Source organism: Mastacembelus armatus, chromosome 14, assembly GCF_900324485.2.
Source record: "Mastacembelus armatus chromosome 14, fMasArm1.2, whole genome shotgun sequence".
Lineage (NCBI taxonomy): Eukaryota > Metazoa > Chordata > Actinopteri > Synbranchiformes > Mastacembelidae > Mastacembelus > Mastacembelus armatus.
This window is the reverse complement of record NC_046646.1, coordinates 23559383-23583814: the sequence shown is the minus strand read 5'-3', so window position 1 is coordinate 23583814 and position 24432 is coordinate 23559383. Positions and strand designations below refer to the sequence as shown.

The following is a 24432-nucleotide window of genomic DNA, read 5'->3' as shown; positions in this document are numbered from 1 at the left end:
AATATTTGCACTTAATCAGTCGTCTGTTTATGAAGTTTAATTACATTTACATTCGGGAAGAAAAAAACTCTAAGGGAGGAAAACTGGAAGCACATAAAGGCTATTAATTATCTGTGGCTCTCAATTTTAATTACAGCTAATTGGCTGAGAATGGGGATGGTGCTTCTGAGACAGACGTAGGAAAAGAGGCTTTTTTCCTACGTCTGTATTTTTTTTTTTGTTCTTTCATCCATTCACTTCCTTTCACTCTGAGCCTGTGGCTACAGACAGGTGGACCAACACAACAGGTACCACAGGCCAGTCACAGAAAACAAAAGGATTTATTTCAAATGTGTCTGCTCTGTAAAACTTCCATTAAAGTTTATACCAGTGCTGTTCATAATCTGATTAACCTTGAAGGCAACGCACGACGAGCATCCTCACCTCACCTGTCGCTCAGGTGCCCTAACAGCAGACGGTAATTTGTCCTGAGCTAAAGAATATAAACACATCCAGCTACAGCCAGAAACCTAAGACTGTTCTTTTCCCCCCACTGCTTTTATCTAATAAGTCACTGTAACATAAAAATTACAGTCGAGTCCTTCTGTGAAAATCATGCTGTATTAGAAAAAGCTGAATAATATACATATATATATATATATATATATATATATAAAAAATTCTCCCTTGAAGCATAAAAATGTTTTGTTGGATCAGGGTGTTTACAATAAGGAGCGACTCTCTCAGTCTGGCTGCACAGCTCAGACAAGGATTTGGATTTTCTGAGAGGCTTCAAAATATTTGTCCACCACAGCTCTCCCTGAAACGTTAAACCGTCTCTCTCCTCCTCTGCGTGCATAAGAGCCCATCGCAGTTAGAGCGCTGCCAAGGGCATTTCTTGTTTTCATATTCAGGCAGCATGAAATATGGCCGACATTAGCCGACACTAAAGAACAACAGCAGCCGTTTGCCTGTGACTGATCGCTTCTTCAAACACTTCTTGTCTGGTGGTTGTGTTTTTTACTGCCCGCTCATTCACTTCAGCCGAGATGACGGAGAGAAAGACGCCTAATTCACGTTTTATCTTTTGTGACTTTTCAAAAGTTTGCCCCAAAATTCATTTGACAGCAGGATGGGAACTTGGTTCGTGATGTGGTCTCGCTGCTTCCCCAGACGCCCCGGGGGGTCAGGAGAACAGCGCGACACAAAGCAGATGGTGCAGATATGTAAACACTGGGGGGAAATTTACTGAATATGGGAGACATCAAAATGACAGAAGGGAAAGAGAGAAAGAAAAACTGCCTGAATGCGAGGAACAGACAATTTAAAGTAAAGACTGAATGGAAAAACTTTGACCTTTCAAACAACCTGCTGGTTAAAAATCTGAGCTTATTTCTTCGACGGAGATGTGACGTCTGACATAGAAAAAGGATCAAGTGTGCTTGCCGAACGGCAGCCTCACATGTCCACAAGAGGATCTGTAAATCCGGGGATATGTGGATCCACCAGAGTTAGAGCCCAGACCCTGTTTTCCCCACTGGCTGAGAAACACAGCCTGTCGTGCTGCTACTCTGAGGGTCACAAGTCATTTAAACTCATTTTGCACCTAAACCAGAGCATTAAAGCCGCTTAAAGGAAAAGTGGCTCAGATCTGAAAATGTCCCAGGCTACAGTCCCAAAGCCTGCTGGGAAATCACGATTATTATTATTACAATGATCTGTCCTTGAGTAAAGAATTCAAAGCCAAAGCACTCCAGGGCAGTTGTACAGAAAATGGATTACAGTTGTACTGTAGGCATCGCCCAGACACGACTGCAAAGCAGAGGAGCTGATCGAACCTGGATGAAAAAACAAACTTGATTTCCTTTGATTCCTTACAGGCTACAAGCAGTTTGGGTGGAGGAAAAGCAGCGAGGCAAAATGAAATATGTCAAAAACTAAAGGCAGAACACCCGGAAGCCCAGATCAGCAAAGTACCAACCTCTCTGCCTGTGATCACTCAAAAAGAGATGGGAGCCGAGGGAAAAGATCTATTTTCAGTCTTTTCTGTAAGAAATGCTCAATTATGGACAGAGATGACTTGATTTGATTCATCTGAGCAGAGAAGTGTCCAGGTTGTTGCTTTGTCTCTGACAGCAGAGGAAGTTCTTTAACTTTAGCTGAATGAATGAGGTAGCAGAGGCTAACAAATACAAGCTACATCTGCTGCCTTAATGTCCTTATAAGTAACGTTGGCTAACATGTTAGCAACAGTTACAATCCTCTTCTCCCAGTTCACTTCATTTTCCCCTCACATTGACTTTCTATTACCACAGCAAACCAAATGCAAAACGTACGTGAGCCATCACCAGAACACAGTCACCACAAAGTGAGAGCAGATGTTAGCCAACGTGTCTGAGCAGTTAGCCAACGTGCCCGAGCAGTTAGCCAACGTGCCCGAGCAGTTAGCCAACGTGCCCGAGCAGTTAGCCAACGTGCCCGAGCAGTTAGCCAACGTCTCTGAGCAGTTAGCCAACGTCTCTGAGCAGTTAGCCAACGTGTCCGAGCAGTTAGCCAACGTGCCCGAGCAGTTAGCCAACGTGCCCGAGCAGTTAGCCAACGTGCCCGAGCAGTTAGCCAACGTGCCCGAGCAGTTAGCCAACGTGTCTGAGCAGTTAGCCAACATGCCCGAGCAGTTAGCCAACGTGTCTGAGCAGTTAGCCCCCAGGCCTTTCTCAGACTGCGATGAATCCAGAATAAGCTGAAGCAAACACCATCAAACTGTTCTCTGCTGCACATGACCCACTCGGCCACTGTGCCAAACTTTACACTAATGTTCTCTAATGCTCACAATCCACATCATATACACAGAGCAACCATAAGTACATGGAGAGATCCATAACAATAATAAGATCTTATATTTCATCCTAAAGTTTGGATTAAAGTCATTTCAGTTCATTGCTTCAGTGAGAAAGTAACATTTAGATTTTAGCATAATAATAATAAACATTTGGAAAGTGCAGTGAAACAAGACTGTATCTGTGGATGAGGTCCTCATATATACTGATATTACATTGCAACACAAACATTTCCATTTGTGCAGTTTAGTGGTAGATTATTTTGTCAGATTTAATAACTGCAATAATAAAATGAGCTATTTACACAGACTGTAGCTCTATCACAGATGCTTAGATATCTTGTACTGTCTTTTCTCCCGACTCAAAGATAAGTGTGAAAAATGATTAGAGCTTTAACATTATTACCCCAATGAAGCTGTTTAACGACTGCTCCCATTTCACAGAAGCTCTACAATGGAGGTGATGATGGCAAAGCCACCCACTGTTACCAAGTGATCCTGTAGGAAGGAAATGCTTGTACAGTGTGAACAGCTGTACAATAAGCACCTACATATTCTGCTCTTGACTCAAAACAAAGCCAGTCGAGCCTTCAGAACGATCTTAATTCATAACTTAAGAGTCAGGAACAAAACAGTGCCCAGCTGTCAGAAACAACAATAAGCTTCACGCAGGACCTGCATGTTTGGCCCCTGACTTCACACGGCCACATTCAGGGCCCCTCTCTACTCGCTCTGTGTTTTACGTAACTGATGGTATCTGCCGGGCTGCTGTTTGAGTAGCACTGCAGCAGGCAGTGGCCTCTTCCCTTTCCAAATCACTGTGTCTCTGAGGAAGTTGTGATTTGGCCCCTCTGGGCTCTGATAAGAGATCTGGATATGTGATTAGAGCGGCTCCACCCTGCTAGCGCCAGGAAACTGGACAGCATGCGTCTGGATGCTGGGAGGAACTGTGGATGGCGGGGTTACGTGCTCGGTGGACCGTTTGGGTGTTTATGCTTGTCTGAACACCAAAGCTCTGACGGGCACCAACACAACGAAAACCATAAATTAGAATAATTTTGTGTTTTTCTGTCAGTGCAATCATTACAAACTAGAGGAAAGCCATGGCTGTTCCTCCAACTTACTTTACTCCTCTGACTACATTTCAAAAATTATCCTCCAGAGTTAGGGTTATGAATTCCTATGAATTATTAACAGTCAGTACTTGACTGCCAGGTCAGGGATTTCACCGATTTAAAATCACAAGGCCACACTTGTGTGAATATTTCATTTTCTGCTGTGTTAATCATTTTTATATATATTATATTAGTGTTGCTGGAGATTTCATTTAAGCTATGAATTATCAGACACTGTCCTGACATAACAAAAGCAATTTCAACAATCTTTTTTTTTTTTTTTTTTTACAAAATCAATGCATAGTGGGCAGATCAGATTGTTATGTGATTGTTCAAACCACCACAGGTGCAGATGTAATTACTTCCACCTCTTTCTGACGTGTATGGGATATTTTCTCCTGCCATAGTCTGCCTATATCATCTTCAGGTGCTCTATCACTAGCCTCTGAATGGGAGGACTGCTGACCCAGATTTGTATGTAGCCAAGAAAACCAAGATGGATAGTAATTTTATAATCTGTCCACTGGAGATGCACATTTGTTCCTAAATGAAACTGAAAGTGTTTTAAATCTCATATAGATCTTATCTGCATATGAGACAGCTGCAGTAGAGCAGTGAGGAATGAGAGGAATATTGTCACAAATAATCTATAATAGCCGAACAAGTGGATCCTCCTCCTCTCACCATATTTACAAAGAGCCTAATTTCTACTAAGTCCAATATTTAACCAGCATTTGAGGCGTTAAGCTACTCCAGGTAGGTATTCTGTTTTCAATTTTGGTATTCTGGTATTTGTCTCCTTTCTCTCTGAACATTTGCTGACTATTACCAATAAATGCTATTTGGGGTTGCCATACTTGAATGCCTGCATGGCTGCTGGCGGATTAAATGCTCTGGGATGAAGATCAGAGGTATGTCAGCTGTCAAAATGGTAAGTGATGCCTCCCTTTGTCTGTAAAGGCATTTATCCCCCTCTAAGTCCAGCAAGTTCAGCCGGGGCAAGGTCTGAGATCAGAGGTGTGACTACAAAAACATCTGCTCCAGCCTTTAAAATAAGGAAACAAGTGATAGATCCTGAAGTGTTAGATTTTTTCTTGATTATCCAGAGAAACTGATCTGTTACATAAATGACCTGTGCGGAGCAGCTCACTCAAAAGTACAACTACCAGCCCAAAAGCATAGTCCCATATAGCTCCATCATAAAAGGTAGACTACAGAGGACACATCCACGTGCTAGAAGGTCAGATGTCATCGTTTCATGAATTTATACATCGAGATTTGGTTTTGGTAAAGGTTCTGTTAAAATGATCAGCTATAACACATCTGAGACATGAATTAATTATATCAACCAATGCAGGAGAATTATTTGGCTAAATTAAGATTCAGATGTGCTCAGACTTTCTTAAGCCTGCAGGGACAAACCCTGGTAAACAAACAAGAATGACAGAGGACCTGTCAGATCCGTGTAAACCAGGAGCTACAAACGTCATAATGGCCACTATGAAGTCAGCCAAAGGTTGAGTTTATGGATGAATTGGTGACATCCATCATTTCTGCTGTACCAAATTCTTCTAATCTTTTCCCTAACTGCATTCCTCAGTAACTTCAGCCCAAAAAAATGACTGAAATGAAAGAAAGACGTGATTGTGGTTAAACTGATCATCATTCATGTCATCAAAACCATCTCGCGATTAAGACTCGATGTTGACAAACTGCTGATGTGTTTTTGTAAAGCCTGACATTAGCTGCTGACAGGAAGCAGCAGACAAAACCTACGTTTCATTTTTTACCATTATGTTTTGCCAAAACAATGGAGAGGGTTTTTTTTTCAGGCATACACAGTTTCCAAACCTTCTTCTTTGGCTTCACTTTTTAAAAATGACTATAAACCAGCCCTTTATACGGGACATATGTTTGTTAAACCACAGCTTTACTTCCTGCACATCAGCGACAACATAGACGGTGAATACTTGCAATATGGCCACGAGCTGGGCCTGAAGTTCAGCCTCAGAGGTGTAGGTTACTGCAGGTAATAATCCTAAATTAAAGACTATAGAGTCATTCTGCAAATTCATTTGGTGACCCAAATAAAATCTCCTGCGAGCCACCTCTGGGTCTCGACCTGGAAATGGATGATTTATGGTATTAAACAAAAAAAAAAACAAAACAAAAAAAAGATTTAAACTAATATAAATTTGGAGCAAATTTCAACTTTCTGCCTGTTGAATTGTCACATTCATGGCATTTGTCCTTTTCTGTCTCCTACATGTATTTGGCTTTTTTAATGCGTCCCTGTTTTTATTATTAATTGTTTTTGTTCAACTGTGGCTGCCTGAGTATGACCTGGCGTACCCACAGGTGGCAGATGTGTCTGCACTGGCTTGTACCAGGTATAATCACTGCTGTGCACTGTTGCCCTGCGTTGCTAACAACAAAGTCTGCCCTGAGAATTGGTGCCAGTGGAAAGATGACTTTACCGAGTTTGGATAAGCAGTCTCAGGTTACTGTGAAGCAAACTGGAGACTACAGTGGCATTTCATAGAAACAGATATGACACGGCCCAGCAATGTGCTGCTGGGCAGAAAACCAGCTGTCACAAAGCCAAGCCAAACTAAACCACATGACAGAGAAGATTTCCTTATTTTCTTATTTCTGGATCCAAAATTAACTTAACAGCTGCTAATTCTACCTGTCAAAAGACGTCTTTATCAGTCAAATTAAATTATATAAAGCTTTTTATAAACTGCCTGTCTTCGATTCTGCTTAAGGCTCAGAACCAGCTGGTTTGTCTACGAAGGACTGGGGTTTTATACCTGTCTTCATTCAAGTCACACAGGAAAGGAAAGGATGTGACAAACCCCAGGGGAGACGGAGCGGATAAACCATAGAGGACGCTCTAAGAAGGAAAGCAAACGTGCTGGCTCAGTGGGTGCGATCATTTCACTGGTCTAAACCGTACATGGCTTTTTATTGCTTGGTGGATTTTGAGGTATTGAGTTATTGCAGCAGTTTGTGTCTGAGAGCAAAATTTAAAGTTTTGAGCTTGAGCAAAGCAAATCTGCTGCGAGCTGGAGCAATTTGAGTCCAAGGACAGGGCTCTGAGAAAGAGCTTTAACAAATGTTAATGAGAAACAGTAAATCGTGCCCTCAAATTGAAAGATGGTGCTGATGAATATAGGCAGGAGTAAAAACCAATAGAAAGGCCGTTTAGTCTTTTGATTGAATGTAGGTGTTTACAAATGGTCAAAATGACTCTGTCTTATATCAGTTTACTGAGGCATCATCTTCTTAAGCAAGAAGACAACCTGCTTAACTGGATTTCAAAATTCAGCTTCTTGTAAAAAGACTTAGTGTAGTCCAGCAGAGGCGGTTCAGCTACAAAACATGCTCAGAGTTTAGGCGGGTGTCTTTCAAGCTAAGCATTAGCATCAAAACATTTAGCTGAAATTATCAAATTGCTAAAAGAATAGTATGACATTTTGGGAAATATGTTTATTGGATTTCTGGAGGAGAGTTGATGACCAAATCGATACCACTCTCATATCTGTCCATCAAGTACAGGACAACCCATAATCAGTCTGTGTCCAAAGATACTAGCATCTCTTGTTTTTGTAGTCCATGTAAAGATGAGGCTTTGCTGGTTTACAGCGTTATGAGCTGAGCCAGAGTCATAAACGAGAAGACGTGGGATTATGTGTTAACTAGTGAGCTGCTACGTGGATTTTTAACTAGCTGGTATTTCGTTTTTTTTGTTTTATATAATTAAATTGGCCCTGTGATGGACTGGTGACCTTTCACCCAAAGAGAGCTGGGATAGGCTCCAGCAGATCCCTGTGACCCTGGTTAGGACTAAGAGGGTACAGATGATGGATGGATGGATGGATGGATGGATGGATGGATGGATGGATGGATGGGTGGATGGATGGGTGGATGGGTGGATGGATGGGTGGATGGATGGGTGGATGGATGGATGGGTGGATGGGTGGATGGATGGGTGGATGGGTGGATGGGTGGGTGGATGGATGGATGGGTGGATGGATGGGTGGATGGATGGATGGGTGGATGGATGGATGGGTGGGTGGATGGATAATTAAGTTGTGATAGCTTCAAATTTAACAAACAGATCACATCACATTTCACTAGAAAGCAAATAAGTATCAAAGTGTTCATGTAAAAGTTTAACTGGGTGATTTTACTACTGAAACCAATATGATCTGACTAGAAAATGACTCACAGCACGTCTGTATCATCCCCTAATGGTGCAGAAACCAGCTCGGGCTAATTACAGACACTGGAGAGAACATCAGCTTCATTTTTTTGGTTCATCTTAACAGCACAGAGCTGAACAGAACTCAGGTTAACATTAGCTGAATCCTGAAGCCTGCCACCTGAATGTTTTGTAGACTTTCCTTTTCTAGTTTAAAGAGCCAATAAGAGGTTTGTAAGCTTACATGGATCTGCTAATTTTCCCGTGTAACTTTAAAGAGCAAAACAAATCAGACTTCCTGTTTATCATGTGGTGATTTATTCAGTGAGGAAACAAGTGGAGATAGTTTGCACAGCAGAATTTCTCACCTCTCCTGTCAGATGTTAGGTTGTCCTGTTAGCGCTGGATGCTAATGAGCCACTTGTGCACATGAGCAGAAACAACTGCAGCTCATTAACCGTTGAGGAGAAACACACACACAACAGGTCCCACCAAACCTTTGTATTTTGACAGCACATATTAAAACGCACTGAAGTTAAGTTTATTTATGTTTTGTTTGTTGACCTATTCCACATAGAGATAAAAACTGCAGAGCAACGTGTGCACACAAACAATGTCAGCTGTGAACCAAGACGTTCACATTTGTGTTTAATCACCACATCTCTCCCTTTAACTTTAACTGGGTCTGCTTTACAGTTTAGTTTTTACATTTAAAACTAACTATATTTAAAATGTTAGCTATAAAGTGACGTTTAATTCACCATGCTATCACCAGAGAAAAGAGGAAGTCGTCACGTTTAAGAGCCAAAGACATTTTGGGTTTTTGATCAACTCTTGGCATGTAATTGAAATCGTAAAAAGCTACTTATTTTAGCAATAAGATTTGTCCATTTGGATATTTGTGGATATTTTGAGAACCAGCCGATAACAAATGCTTGTCTAGAGCAAACTGAGTTTTCAGCTTGGTTAACTTGCCTTACAATAAATCTGCAGATGACAGCCCCAATGGTTTCATCACATTTTACAGATTTTAAAGTTTCAGTTTTCTGTACTTCTCTCCAACAGATCACATGTGAACAGTGACCCACACACATTCAGGACAATTCCTACGCTCCTCCTGCCAGAACAGAAGCTTTTATTCTCCCGAAGCTCTAAACTGTGCTCGTGATGTGTTCAGGCTTTTAAACAATAAAGGACTCTCACTCGACACCGGAGTGCTTCAAACTCTCTTCATGACTAAACAACGAAGCAAAAACAGACTGAACATCATCTCAACTTCTTCAGTCAGTTCATCCAACGACCAGAAAGCTTCAATAAGGAGGCCAGGAGACATTTTCTGTTTGAGATCCTTAATAATTTCCTCTCATTTAGCTAATTAACCAATCATCTCCTTAACAAATGTCACCAAATTGCAGAACCAGTGTCTGCTGGTCCGCCTGGCTGCGACCGAGCACATACTCACTTGTGATCAACATGTTTCTGAGCTGTGAGCGGGAACTTCAGCAAACATCCATCTCACTCCCGAGACCTGATGCAGATACTGACAGAAACAGAGACCGTGAAGGATAAAATCCAAAAGGTAAAGTCATATATCCAGCGTCGTGTCGGAGCAGTAAGGACCAGACGTGCTGGTCAGGTCGGGCATCATAATCATGAAGTCATTGCTGAAGGCTTCCCCTTTCGCCCACCACTCCCCTTCCTCTGGCCCCGGAGGGGGGGTCCTAAAAATAACCCAAGGGAAACACTTCAGACACATGAGCCCCTGCCAGAGGAGACTGAAATGCCTTTGTGACCGTGTGAGATGTGGAAAAAGTCATGGATTTGTCATCTGCTGCAGGAGTGACCACAGGGCAGCTTTAAGCCCGATGACTTTCAGTTTTTAACAGTATAATTTAATCTCTAAAATAGGCCATTCAGAGTCAGAAGTTCCACTTTGCCTGAAATAAGATCTGTGATGAAACCCGGGACACAGATTAATGTTCTCCTGCATCACAACACGCATAACAAACGAAATGAACAAAATGAACTTTCTCTGTTTGGAGGCTGGATGGTGGCAGGGGGCTTAGACAAAGAGCCACTTCAGACCAAATGAAAGACACATATCTGACTGGGCGAACGATTCATCTCCAAAAAGTCCTTGTCATGCCCGAACAGTCTTCAAGGTTTCATCTCAGCTCAGTCCAAGGTATACCATTAGCGCTAATGGCCTTCCATTTAACGCGTAGGTGTTTGATTATGGGCTTTTAAATGTGAATAACTCCCTCTGAGGAGAGAGAGGAGAGAAGTCTGCATGATTCACTACATTAATTCACAAGTGGAGGGGGAGAAAGTGGAAGTATGTAAACAACTAATGGACTTTTTCCACAGTCTGTCTGGAGTCACAGAGCATGAGAAGAAAACCAAAACTGCTTTTCTTCTCTTTGGAAACAGTTTTTCTTCGAGGATTTCGAAGGCCTGAAAAGTTGTCAGGGTATTCGGATCCACTCATCTGAGGCACCTTCACTTGTTACCGTGCACTCACAGCACTTTTAGACCTATCACACGGGGGGAAGGCCTTCAGTTTGTGGAGCTGACAAGATGTTGACTGTAGAAATGAGGATTAAAGCACAGCTCAGAGCCTGACCTCTGGCTCTGCTAACAAAAAGGCTCTCTGTACCATTTTCCCTCTCGCTACTGCGCTTCCTTTTCCCAAGAAAGAGCCTCACAGGCGTCAGAAGAGGAAGCATGCAACAATACTCCCAGCGGATGGGAGTCTGTGTGTGTACTCATGTGGTATGTGTATCTACATGTGTGTTTGGTGCTTGGGGGGGAAGAGGCAGATGGGATGTACTGTGTTTACTCTCACTAGCGTCGCTCCGCTGCATTTCGTTGCCGCTTGCGTGTGTGTGTGTGTGTGTGCTCTGGGGTGTGTACGTGTTCGAGTCGACTTTGTGTAGATGTGTAGAGCGTTTGGAGCCTGATCTGAATCCAGCCTCCGAGGCTTTGGGGCTGGTATTTCCGATGCAGCAGGACAGGAAGGGGCCTGCTTGCATGAACTATGTCCTCTGCTCTGAACACTGCAGGACACACAATGTTCTATTAGGACGTTCTATTAGGACGTTCTATTAGGACGTATACAGAGAGAGAGCCTGTGTAAATTTGCTTTCCGTGCATATCAGCATCAGCATGTCATGTCTGCCCAAAGCCAATATTAAAACATCAAAACTGCTAATGAAACGATTAGTCAATTAATCAGCAACTGTTCTGATAATGAATAAATCATTTAAGTCATTTATTCAGTAAAACTGACAAATGTTCACTGGTTCCAGCTTCTGAACTGTGACGATTTGCTTCTTTTCTCGGTTTTACATTATAAGCTGAATGTGTTTGGGCTGCTCAGACGTAATGCTCAGTGGTAATATGCAGGAGCTCTTAACAATACACAGTCATTGTTGTCCAAATGCAATATCCATAAATAAAACAAAAATAGTCAATATACCTGTTAAGGAGCTGTAACATTTAACATCTAACCTGAAAAGTTAATTTTGGATCCAGAAATAAGAAAATAAGAAAATCTTCTCTGTCATGTGGTTTAGTTTGGCTGATCATAATGTCTTTTTTTACTGATTCTTTATAATCTTCACTCAGGAAACTGTTCAAGACAAAAAAACATTCATCTCTCTAAGAGTCAGCAAACTGTATAATCTCTTTTTCCCACTACAATCCATTTTGTTGAAGACAAAGTTGGTGTGGATTCAAATTGAGAAGGATATCTCTCAAAATTATGGGGTTTTTTCCCTCCTAGGTCTATTTTGGTACAAAGCAGCACCACATTTATTTACAACCATGTGTTTTCGCTGCTCAAGCTGCTTCAGGGAAGATGGCATAAATACAGCTCTCCACTATCCGAGTCATAAATTCTGCCAGCCTGACACACATCTGTGCTACGGTTTTAATTAGAATGATGGTATTTTCTTCCAATAACAAATATATATTACTGAAACCTACACACCACAGCAAACCCACACCTTTCTCCCTTCAGTACATTCTTAAATCTTGCTTTCTTTATTTTTGGGGGAAGTAAACATTCATAATTTGTGCTGCTGGACTTCACAGGGGCAGACCCCGACTCCATGCACCCTCCCATGGTCCTCTCGTCAATTAATTGGAAATCTGATTAGAGCTGCTCTTTACTAGCACTTAGGAACGACCTGAGAGTGTAAAGTAATGGGCCGTCCATACGCAGTTCATTTGGAAAGTGTCTTTAGGAAAAATACGCCTCCTACAATCAGTGGCTGGATAGTCTGGCAGCAAACAAAGCAGACTTTTTGAGCCAATGTGTTTCTGTGAAAATCTGCTGTTTGTTTTTGCCAAATGATCATAATTTGGATTCAGAATAGTCCAGAAACATGACATTCATGCTCCCACAAGTCAGAGCCCCACCCCCCCACCCCAAAAACACAAAATTTAACAAAAAGGTGGAACATATGATCAAAATAAATAAGCAACAGAATAAATAAGTGTGAGTCTGCAGCACCAACTGGTGTTCAGTTACCTGACAGACCAAAGCTGTTTGTTCTGTTGTTGATATAACAGGCAGAAAGGGCTGTTGGGGGATTTACTTGATGGATTGCTTTCGTCTTGCCATCTTGTTATCTTCTTCTAGAGTTCACCCTTATTTCCATGCTAAACCTCAGGCATTACCATACTGCCAGCCATGTTTCCTTTTTGATGAATAGCCATCTGTACAGGAGAGTATCAGGACCAGACAGATGTTAAAATCTGCACCTGTTTGTGGTTAAAGCTGGGACCAAAAGCAGAATGCCTGCTCAGGAAATCCAGGGAAAGGGCTCCACTCATCAAAAATAATGAATGTACTGAAGTTAAAGTGCGGCTTACAAGTAAGCAACCCCAGGCTTTTGAATAAATATATCTATAAACAGTAACATGGAGCTGCCCATCTAAGAACAAACTAATTGATGTGAGGACAAAAAACAGACACTAGCAAAGTACAACAATGGTAAATAGGGAGCACTAGGCTATTTCTGACACTGAGATGGACCATAATGTTATAACTATGAACCTGATAAACACCAGAGACACCAGGAACAGACAAGGATTAGAAGAAATAATGGCAAAAAGCAGAAGAAACCAGAAGACTATGGATATATTCCAAATGTATTAGCTACTCAAACAAGTCCCTGTAACCCTGTAAGGCCATGTAACCAGACTCCAGGATTCAAACTGAGGTTTTAGATGAGACATTTTACGAAGTAGTACACTGGACAAATGAGCATCGTATACAATGATGTCTGTTTTCAGCAGTGAGGTCCTGTCTCTGCACCTGCACCTTCCTTAGAGAAAGTGGAACATCTGAATGGAGTTTCTGTAACGTGCACAAAACAATTTACCGCAATGAAAAATGACCATCTCCCTCAATGATCAAGTCCACGTTATGATAAATATTAGGAAGTTAGTACTGAGCAGATAGAAGAAGAAATAGATGAAAAAATAAAACAAAAAATCCATGTACTATGTTTGATAAAACACAAGCAGATGAAAAATCTATACAGGACTTCGGAGCATCTCACGCCCAGTTCGACAGACCTGGTCCCACTCAGTCCCTGTGACACCGCTCAGCTGAACCCTCCAGCAGTACATGTTGACACGACACTATAAATAAAGTTGTGTTGTTTTGTTCTGGGCAGTGGATGGAAACCCAGGGACACTGCCAAGGGTCAGCAGAGCCCCTGGCACCACTTTCACAGATGTTATTACCAGGGCTCCAGTATGACTATTGTTCCAAAATTCCTCTAAACACCACGTGTCACAGACTGTACTGATTTAATGTTTGTCATCCTCCTCTGACACTGCCGTCCTCACAAACACAGGGCAAAGATAATTAAGGTTAGTAAATATTGAGAACATGTTAACTCTGCTCTAAACAACCGGCTGAGTGAACATTTGTTAAACTGTAAATATGTTATGAATATGGTGGTTGCTGAGCGTATTTCAGCCCTAAACTGAAAACCCATCTTGAACCTGCAATGAAAAGGCACCCTGTGGTGTTTCTTGTAAACATTACCTTCAGCGTAAACACTGTGTGTAACCTTGAGCCTAAAAAAGCACGCTGCATGTGCTTTCTTCCTCAGTAAATAAAATAACTCCACAATTATTGACACTGATCAATTAAAAATACATTGTGATCATACTTTTAACCGTATCGGCCAGTCCCTATTGTGTGCACTATAAATAAACTGCAGCGGGTTGTTGAGTTCGGAGCTGTGAATAGAGACCTGTGTCCGGAACTAGAGGCCACACTGGTCATTGCCATTATCGCCTTCAGCAGGAACACTGTGTCCAACAACAAACCGAACCTTGAATACCACTGCCTGCCACAGTCATCCCAAGGTCCACGGCACAGGACACTGATGTGGGACGTTTGCTGCACACACACAATTCTGCATTTCTTGTTGCTCTCATTTAAGCCGTTACAGTGAGGTCAAAAGCCAAGAGAAGCGACGAGGACGCCCCGACTAAAGCGTGCTTTTATCAGACAGTAACAACATCACATCAACAAAGTGCAGGCACCATCAGGCTCCACCACGAAAGAGGTGGAGGAACCTAAAATGATTTAAGCAGAAATGAACGTCACTGTTACACACTGAAGGTTCACTGCCTCCAGGATTCATTTAATTACTATTACTTGCATTATCGGACCTGTTCCGCCTGGGGATCATTGTTCCACACGGACCGTAATCACTGTCACACAAAGCATTTCAGTATCAAACGTTATGGCAGAGAGCGAAACCGTCCGTAAAATGCAGAAAATGTCCTAAGTTTGTCACAATATACCACATGCACACTCACACGCACCAATTTTACAGAGGAGATTAAGAGCTAAACTGATTAGGTTTATTATCTATTTAACCTTTATTTAACCAGAGAAAGTCACTGAATAACAAATGTCATCATTGATGTGGGCCAAGGATCAAACTACAGTCTTTTGGCAAAGGACAAAATAAGGAACAGGTCTGGTTATTTAAATATTTGTACAACATTTCATCTTAATCCATCCTGCGAATGTCACCACACTTCAGTCTGGGCTGTCCTTCGAGCCGCGATGCTAGAAGACCTAAAATTACATGTGCCGACACCTTTAAAGCTCACTAGTTCAGTCACTGTATATTGGCTGTTTAATCGACAGATGAACAAAAAAGGATAAATAAAATTAACCTGTATTAAGCTGGTTACTGTAACGAGTAAGGCCCCGCCTGTGTCCGATACACTCCTGAGTGTGTGTGTGCATTGTGTTTGTGTGTGTGTGTGTGTGTGTGTGTGTGTGTGTGTGCATTGTGTTTGTGAGTGTGCGTCACACCAACAGGAAGTCAGTGAAAGCCTGTCTGGAACTGTTGTTCCCATATATGGCTGCAGAAAGATTCCTTGCAAATGTGACAGGAAGAATAAACAGGAAGGAAGAGCATCAGACACAGGTGACAGCACATCACCAAACAATCACCTCCATATAAAGACAAGAAGTCAAAGTGAAGTTTACCTCATAACTAGCAGCTTTTTCAAAACAATCCCTAACTAATGAACTAGTTGTCCTGCACATTATTTAAAGACACGTTAAAAAACGAGGGCCGATTTAACGCCAACACTTCTCTGCCATCTTGACTGTGAACTATAACCTCGATGGTCAGTTTGTTAACCACACAAAGCTAAAGCTAAACCAGTCTAATCCAGCTAGGCCTGCATATAAATCCTCCTTAATGAGGCTGGAAATGTTCAGTCTCTTTCAGAGAAGAGTTGATTCACCTGGATGGAGGCTGCAGTCTGTGCTGCTGGTGAATTATGGTGCATTACAACAAGAGGTGTTTCTGTTATTTTGTCTATGCCATTTATATCTATGAGGGATGGCCTGATCACAGAAGCACCTCTCTGTACAACGCAGTACAGTACAGCAGCACTCGTTTCAACAAAATAAAAGGCCGAGCAAATCCACCGGCACGTCTGGATCAATGCTCATGGCAACGGCACCAGGAAAGATCAGGGAATGGGCAAGGCTGTGATAATCAGTTACAGAGAGGACATCATGACAAATCTCTTCATGTTCTTGGTTTACATTCACTAGCATCCACACCGCAGAGTCTCTGTCACTGTAGCGTGACCACAGGAAGTCCCCCACCCTGAACTCTGCGATCCACAGGACGATACAGCTTTTATAGCCACGCTGTTCTGGCTGCTCCGTCCTGTCAGGAAATCCCTCCGTGATTAACCGGCCCTTCCTTAGTGCCTGCCAGTCTGCCTGCTTATTCCCTGCTTGAACCATCCCGTACATCTAATTACCTGTCTGTCTGTCTCTCTGCCTTCCTGCCTACTCACTTTATTAATTCAACCTCATTCTACTTTGCTCTAAAGAAGCAATAAGTAAGATTTTTACAGCCCCACAGCACAAACTCACCCATCTGCAGAGGGTTGATAGGGTGAGCAGATCAATACCAGAGACTAAACAACTACTTCTATAACTGCTGAGATTTCTGGCTGTGAAAAACTCACTCAGCATCAGAAGAAACTCTCCTACTTCAGAAGCATGAGTTACATAACACTTCTGAAATAACTCGTAGTAATAATTTAACTTTAATTTAATTATTGATATATGAATTTATTTAATAATGTTAGTCTAGAGAAGACTCAAGGTTCACCAATATTCAGTAGAATGAATAAACAGAACTATGTCTGTGTGGATGTTAACATTTGAACAGACAGTGGGTCTACAGCTGCAGCTATTCAGTACTGGGAACTTTATGGATATTTTATAGGGGTGATTCCAGCATTTTGACTGAAAAACTGAAAAATCCAATTTGCTATAAATCACTGAATGCATCTTCTGAGTTCCAAACGCCTCGAAAATGAAAGCCTGAGCCAGTATTTCCAATAAAAATGTTCTGAACAGCTGCACCGAAGGGGAAAAGTGTACAAACAGAGATAACTGTGTCCTCAGATACACTCCCAGTGTTCATATGAACATGAGATGACAGGAACAGGTGTGTGAAGAATCAATCTTCTCTGCATGAGGGCTCTATTGTTAAAGCAATGTCCACATCATTTGAGAATTAAGGCTGAAATAAGACCTTAAAGATATGTTCAAATCCACTTGATGTGCTAATAACCCAGAAGTTAACTGTAAAATATCCAATAACTGCTCGATTTATTCGCTCACTGCATTTAATGTAGCCGACCCAACAAGTCGAACCTGAATTTTTCCAGGTTGTGCCTGCTCTTCCGATAGAAACGACAACAGCAAATCTCACACCCAGACCAGTATTTCTGTTTCTTTTTTCCTCTTTCCTATCGGACTCAGTCCGTTTCAAAACTTAATTTCACTTCACATTCAACTCCTAACTTCCAATTACTCTGCCTGGGCCGACGTCTCCAGCTCTGTTCCCTCCTGGGGCCTGTAAACCTTTGATGGGAACAATGACTGATAACTCGGGAACAAGAAAAAATTAGGCCGCTTCGTTATTGGTGATTCATAATCCACTTCTGAGGTGTTAATGGGGTACCGTATTTAAGCTGCCAATGTTTAATATACACTTTCTGCAGTTGCACTAAATCTCCTGCAGTTTTTTCGGCTCGAGAGGTGTTAATGGAAGAAGTGGAGGGGCAGGGCAGGCTTGGCTGTCTGCCCGGGACGGGACTTTGCTTTTGGGTTTGTTTTTTTTTTTTAGCTCTTTAAAGTGACCTGGGTATACAGCTGGAATATCTTTATTTTCATCTCTCTCTGTTGGACTGGCCTGGAGTTTTATTTTTGCCTTTCAATCCCTCTACTTTACTCAGTATTACTATTCCTCCAAGTCTGACTCATCTATATTTGCTCCATTTCTCTCTGCATACCTCTCTTTTAATCTTTTTTGCTTCTTCCTGGTGGACAGCAAGTTTATCCGGTTTAAATACACAGCAGATACAATGGTTTCCAGTGGTGGCACCAGTTGACAGAAAATCATATATACAAATATCCACAGAAACTCATCAAGCCACTCCTGCAGAATAATCCTCGTCTCTTCAGGTAAATCATAAGCTTGACATGTTCTACACACGCTTTCACCAAAATATGGTTTGATAATACCGACTTTAAATGACAAATGAAATCAGCTTTGGTTTTTAAAAACCGTCTGTGATGCAACGTTAGTGCTTTTAAATGGTGAGGAACAATAAGGTAAGAGTCTGTCTGCATAGACTTTTTTCATGATACTATATTGGCTGCCTGTAATTTTAATTATCTGTATTGATCCTGCTGTTTGGTATTGGATCAACACCCACTTCTTTCGTAGCAGCACTTGCGTCCTCAGCCACTTCTGGTGAATTTTATGAATTACGCTGCGGGAGCGGTTTGAAACGTTCGTGCTGTGAAACTGGGCGGCCATTGGAATTGATTGTAACTGTGAATCACAGTGAACATAATGAGGCGTAGTGAGACTGATGACACCAGGAAATTTCCAGCTCAGTGGAACAGTAAAAGTACATTCATTTTTATCTTAATTGCAATGGTGAGTCAGTACCTTAGTTTTTGGGCTGTAATCCCTCTGACATTTGCCTTTAATGCCAGACTGGCGAAGTGCTAATGGATCGATGCAATTTGCAAACACCAGACCTTTAAATAGTTCAAAACTCTTGAAACTACTTGAAAAAAATAAACATCTTTATAACGGTCGAGTATCATTTGATTTACAGTCCCATCTTCCTTCCTTTTGTCTGAGACAATCGATAAGCGTGAATGGGAACAGCTCTTACACTGTGCTGTGCGTTTAACAGCACTGGTAACAGCCTCAAGGGACATTCAGACGATGTTCCCTGTTGTTGATGGTACAGAAACATTTACTGCAGCAGAATTCTGGGAAATCCAAACACGTTAAACTGCACTTCTCGTGCTGCAGCGACAGATCAGGTAGATGCTTTGCTTATAAACAACATCCTCAATAAGGATAAAAGCTGTGGAGACATTAAAGCTTAAAGGACTTATTGTCTAAACTGAATACTTTTTCTTCAATCCACACTTAAAACCTCATAAGATTAGTTATTATTAGTTGAACTAATAAGTAAAATAAGGAATATTTTTTATTTTTTATACACTTTTCATTCTGCGATTTCTAACTCAGAGTTCAGGCTCAGCTCCAGATCATCACTATAACAGCTGGTGATGGTTCAAGAGTTCAGAGCCACTTTTTTACTGAACTAGAGACTTAAACCACATTTTTCTCCTTTAATCACTCATTTCCTCCGGCCTTCCAAAACCACACACCATACAACAGGATAGAAGATTTCTGTGACACGAACGTGGAGCATCAGAGACTAAATCTCTTTGAAAATAACCAAATATAATCTCCCTGCTCTGACAGACTTTCATCTCCACAAAAATACCAGCAGAATGGTGGAGTGATTTACTGGCACTAGTGATAGACATGGATGAAACCTTGTTAAGGTGTAAGTACCTGCTCTGCCACGCTCCTTATTAAAACAATAAGCCTCTAACATCTTAATTAGGGTTCTTTAATCGCCTTTTTGGATGCAGAAGATGCTAATTGTGAGCCCAGCAGATCTGCAGTAGGCTGACATGCCTAACCACAGGTCCATTAGCAGTAATCAGCTCAGGCTGAAGCCAAGACGTGAACACTGGTGAGTAATCAGTGAACTCTCTCTGCCTTCCTGTCGCAAATCTTTATCTCTCCGTTGAGTTGGGTTTTTTTTGCTCTATGACACAGCAGTTGAGTCATTATCTCATTTTCAACTACATCCACCGGCTCCTGTGGAGGCAGAAATAACATCTAAATATATCCCAATCCAGCAGAAAGTGTACAAAGGTGTACAACGTTCAGAGAGCTGGTGTGCATGTATCACCCAAATCAACAACAATGTCCTTAAATTACTACGTTATAACAATCAGGAGCAGTTAAAATAATCGTATTGACTCCACACACTTGAGGATTGTTTCGATGAATAATCGGTTGCTACAAGACTGGAATCGGGTCACGCCCCCACGATCACTGGAGGAGGCAAATCGGGCATAAAATCATCTAGCGTGTCACCAAATTTAGCCAAGTGTAAGCTGTGGGCAAACAAACTGAAGTGATCTTTTCGGCAGAACGCGCTGCAGACTGAATCAACAAAACTGTCACAGATAAGAACCTCAAAAAGACAAAAATGCTGTTTGCCAGAGCAATGCTCTGTTCAAATGGACCAGTGGGAACCTGTTTAATATCTTCAGAGGATCTTTTTTACAAAAACATGTCTTATAATCTTATAATCAGAGCCATCCTCTAATATTGGGCCCAACACAGTAATTATCCATTCAAAAGAATAACTCAGTGCTCACTAATTACCAAACACTTTCCTCAGGATACCTGCCGGGGAGCATGAGAGAAGCAACGCTCTCAGCCATCTTCATACTGACATTAATGCGATACTTGAAACAAACAAATATGCAAATATTTCCAAACACTTTTTGCTGATAGCAGGTGACTGCTGCTGCTGAAAACAAGGGAAAATATCAGCAACTCAACCTCCTGTTGACTAAAGTGGGTCTGCTTCATAAAATAAACCACTTCCCAAACATTTTGTTGCCCAGTTCACAACCTGCCTCGAATGGAGACTAAAGCCAGGAGGCCTGATTCCCACAACATTCTGCCTCCTTGATTTAGGAGAGTTCAGAGAGAAGGCTTTGACAAAAAGGTCAGGCCACCTTTTGGTATTGAAGATCATTGTCTGCTAAAGATCATGACATTACAGGTATGAGCAGAGAGGCTGTAAGGGAGCAGCAGTGAGGAAGAACAAATGAGGCAGCACTGGCAAAGAAAAGACGAATGCAGAGAGAAAAGGACAACGAGGACGAAGGAGGACAAGTGGTGGACATTAAGACGGCCAGAATGCTACAGCCAGTACTGGAAAAAGTATTCAGATCTTTTCATTAAGTTATAATAATGGACAAATACTCTACTGCTCATAAAATACTAAAGATTTTGCCACAAATAATAAAAACTGACTGAAAATTATTGATGCATCAATCCGTAAACAGTAGTTTATTTTTGTTGCTTATTTGGGAGGCACAAACACAACTACCCACGACAACATCTACACTACTGATTTATGCTTAAAGGCTGTGTACAATGGCCTTATTTTGTATGTTTAGCATAAAATCTGCAATCAGTTAAAAGCTGCATAAGTACCTGAACACCTGAGTAAACGCTTAGTTTCCAGCTAGACCCTGACACACACAGGATATGAGAGTATACACAAACTGCTATGGATCATTAGCAGCAACTACGGCTGGTACCTGGAGCAGCCTCGTCCCTTGGATGCAATAGGAGTCATCTCTGACTGACACATGAAAACATCATAAATGGGCTGGAAGGAGCCGCCATCACTCGTTCTCTGATTGCACTAAACATTAAAGTGCCTGCACACTCCACTATTAAACTTTTATTGTTTTCATCGTCAGCAGCATCTCTCCACAGACTCACAGCATCACAGGCATAAATGTAAATTTATGGGCACGCCACCCCCAATAATTTCACATAAATTGTCTGCCTGCCTGAAATATCTCCAGTGTCATTTTGTCATTTGAATCAGTTTTATTTTGTTAGCGTTCAACATCGACAGCACTTACTGACTACAGCCATGCAATCACAGTCTCATCAGATGTGCTTGTTGAAAATTTAGATAAAAACGACCTTTGAGAAAAGAAATGGGAGCTCCAAAAGCCAGTGGAACAGAAAGGGGGCAGTACTATATGTGTTTCTATTGGAGTACATATACAATGTCTGTATTACTGGAGCACCCAGTGGTGTTTACTGTCCTACTTCATGGGTTAAAAACAGGACAGAAAGCACAAACTGCTGAACAACATTTTGCCATAAAAGCAACTTTCACCAGTGAAATGAGGCCAATGTGCTGAAGGCTGAGGAATTAGACATACTGCATGTAGGCTAACGCTGCGCTAACTGAGACTCACTGGAACCAAATGATTAGAGCAGCAGACAAACCCTCAGAGTAGAAAGTGAAGGAGCCACGCTCCAAGATCTGCCCCACTGTGTGTGTGGGTTGTTCCAGTGCTCTCAGATGTGGCATTAGACCTAGTTTTGTGTGTGGTTTATAATATACATTCCTATAATAAGAATAAAAGAAATGTGGGCACAGACTGATCATTTGTCCACAGTAAAGGTGGATCGGGGTCACCGAACATCACACAGGAGCTGGTTTCAAATGAAATGAAATGATAGTCACTAACTACATGTAGCTGAGCAGATCTTGCTCTAACAAATCTGAGGGACAATAACATTCTCTGTTGTTGCTGCAGAGTTATCTTATTCATTTTAGTAATTTCTCAGGTATAATTTTTAGCATGACTAGCAAATTTAGCAGTGCTGATCTTTGGGCCAACAGAGAGCTTATGTGCCACAAATGGAGGAAGCTAAGCCTGTTAGAAAAGAGCTTCTTCCCTCTTTAATAAAACTTTATTAGTCTCAGTCCAGTTTAACACCAACCCCCGGTCCTTTAACACTGGATGTCTCCTGATATGTGCGGTAGTTCTTCCTGGTGCTTTTATTTACTTAAACGTTGATCAAACATGTGTGTCTGTGCTGCATTTTTGACAGTAAACACTGTTGTTTAGTAATATCGAAACATTATATATTATATACAAGAGCCATTATGAAATATAAAAACAATAGCTCAGCACGTGTAAATAAATCCTGGTACATGTGGGGCCATCAGAAACTTTACACTAATGAGTAACTGGATATAGATTTAAATATAAATGTCATGAGGCTCTTCATGATGAACCTGCTTTAAAAGACTTTAATCTCTTGTCTGCCTTCTGCAGGCAGTGTTTTGACGATCGCTCAAATGTGCCACTAGCAGCTAATTATGCTTTCTGGGGGAATATAGGATCATGGTGGTGTATAATTACTGTACACATTCCTGAGCCTAATTACAGTTTGTCCACTGGTATACATCGGTGTTTCACTGGGCTTGAAAATTTAAACAATCTTGCAAACACATGTATATTCTAGTCACCATTTTGTGTCTGAAAAAGAAAAGACACCAGGGAGGTTTTCAGTCTATAGGTGGCTTCCAGATTAAAAACGAGCTTTGATTTGAGCTATAAGTGCAGGGTGGGTTAATCACTGATAAAAATGATGCCTTTAAAAGACAGAACATAATATATTCATTCATATTCTTCATAAGACTTTCAAACAGACATGGAAAACTCCAGCTTCACCCCCTTGCATGTTAGCCAACCTCTGTCTCCTCTAGGCTCTAGACTCAACTTCGTGAGTAACAAAACGAAAGCGAATACAACTCTGAAAGATGGAGAGCGCGGGAAAACGCCACCTTCCTCTTTTGTACGAGCTGCTGCTGTGGTAAGAAAACACAACTAATCATACAGGCTTACTGCAGAGCGAGCTAATAACATGCTAGTGTGAAAACATTACAACATTACAAGGCTCAAACTGGAATAACTGAGTCATAAAACCGAGCTCTAAATGAAAGGCAGTAAACTTGTTAATCCAGCATGAATTAATTATTATCTCAAGGAAACTCTTGAAAGTCGTTTGTTTTTTACCAAAATATCCAAACTTGTGATAAAATATCTGCCTGTAGTGACCAGAGCATTATGAAAAGTTTATGGACATGTACCCACCAAACAACAACCTTGAAAATGCTGAGGGTGCCAGAGTGTTGTAGGACACCAGCACTTTTCACAGTGCACTCTCAGCCTCCATAATCTCCAATAACCTCTGAACTAATGTCGCCTCTCACTGAGACACAGGCTGCTGGTCATTCATGAAAGAAAACACCACTTTTGTCAGTGCAAGTGTAAATACAGAGCACAGGCTCCTGCAGATGTAGCTGATTACTGCTTCCTGGAGCCGAATTTGCACTGATTATAATGAGCTGTAAGACTAGTGGCCATAAACTGGTGTACACACTATGTGTACAGCACATATTGTGTACTGTTCCCTTCTCTTCCTCTTTCATCCCGTCTGGCTCTCACTGTTTGACTGGAACATGACACCTGGTGGCTGGAGACCATTACTACATCGTGACATGTCTAATCCCACAGATCTGCCCTCGTCCATGTAGGTGATGATGTTTGGTTTGTGTTCAAACTGTAATTTGTGTTGCTGTGGATGTTTATCACATTACAGGAGAACACTTATGATCTGTGCCTCTCAGAAGAGGATCTTATTTTACTGAAAACTGAAGTATTCAATGAACAATCAACAATGGGGCTTTATCTGTAGGCTAAGTGCTAA

The 24432-nt window shown here is 41.5% G+C and overlaps 1 protein-coding gene across 3 annotated transcripts in view; it reads right to left on the bottom strand.

Annotated features, from left to right (window-relative positions):
• LOC113142733 (rho GTPase-activating protein 7) overlaps positions 1 to 24432 on the bottom strand; it is a 65080-nt gene that overhangs the window by 13574 nt on the left and 27074 nt on the right. Inside the window, exon 1 of one of the 3 annotated variants that reach the window (XM_026327917.2) lies at positions 9600 to 9911. The exons of the other annotated variants lie outside the window; for them this stretch is intronic. Coding sequence (XP_026183702.1) covers positions 9600 to 9612 — 13 coding nt within the window. The 5' untranslated portion in view covers positions 9613 to 9911. Of the gene's footprint in view, positions 1 to 9599; positions 9912 to 24432 lie in introns of those variants that run through there. 3 annotated transcript variants of the gene reach the window in all.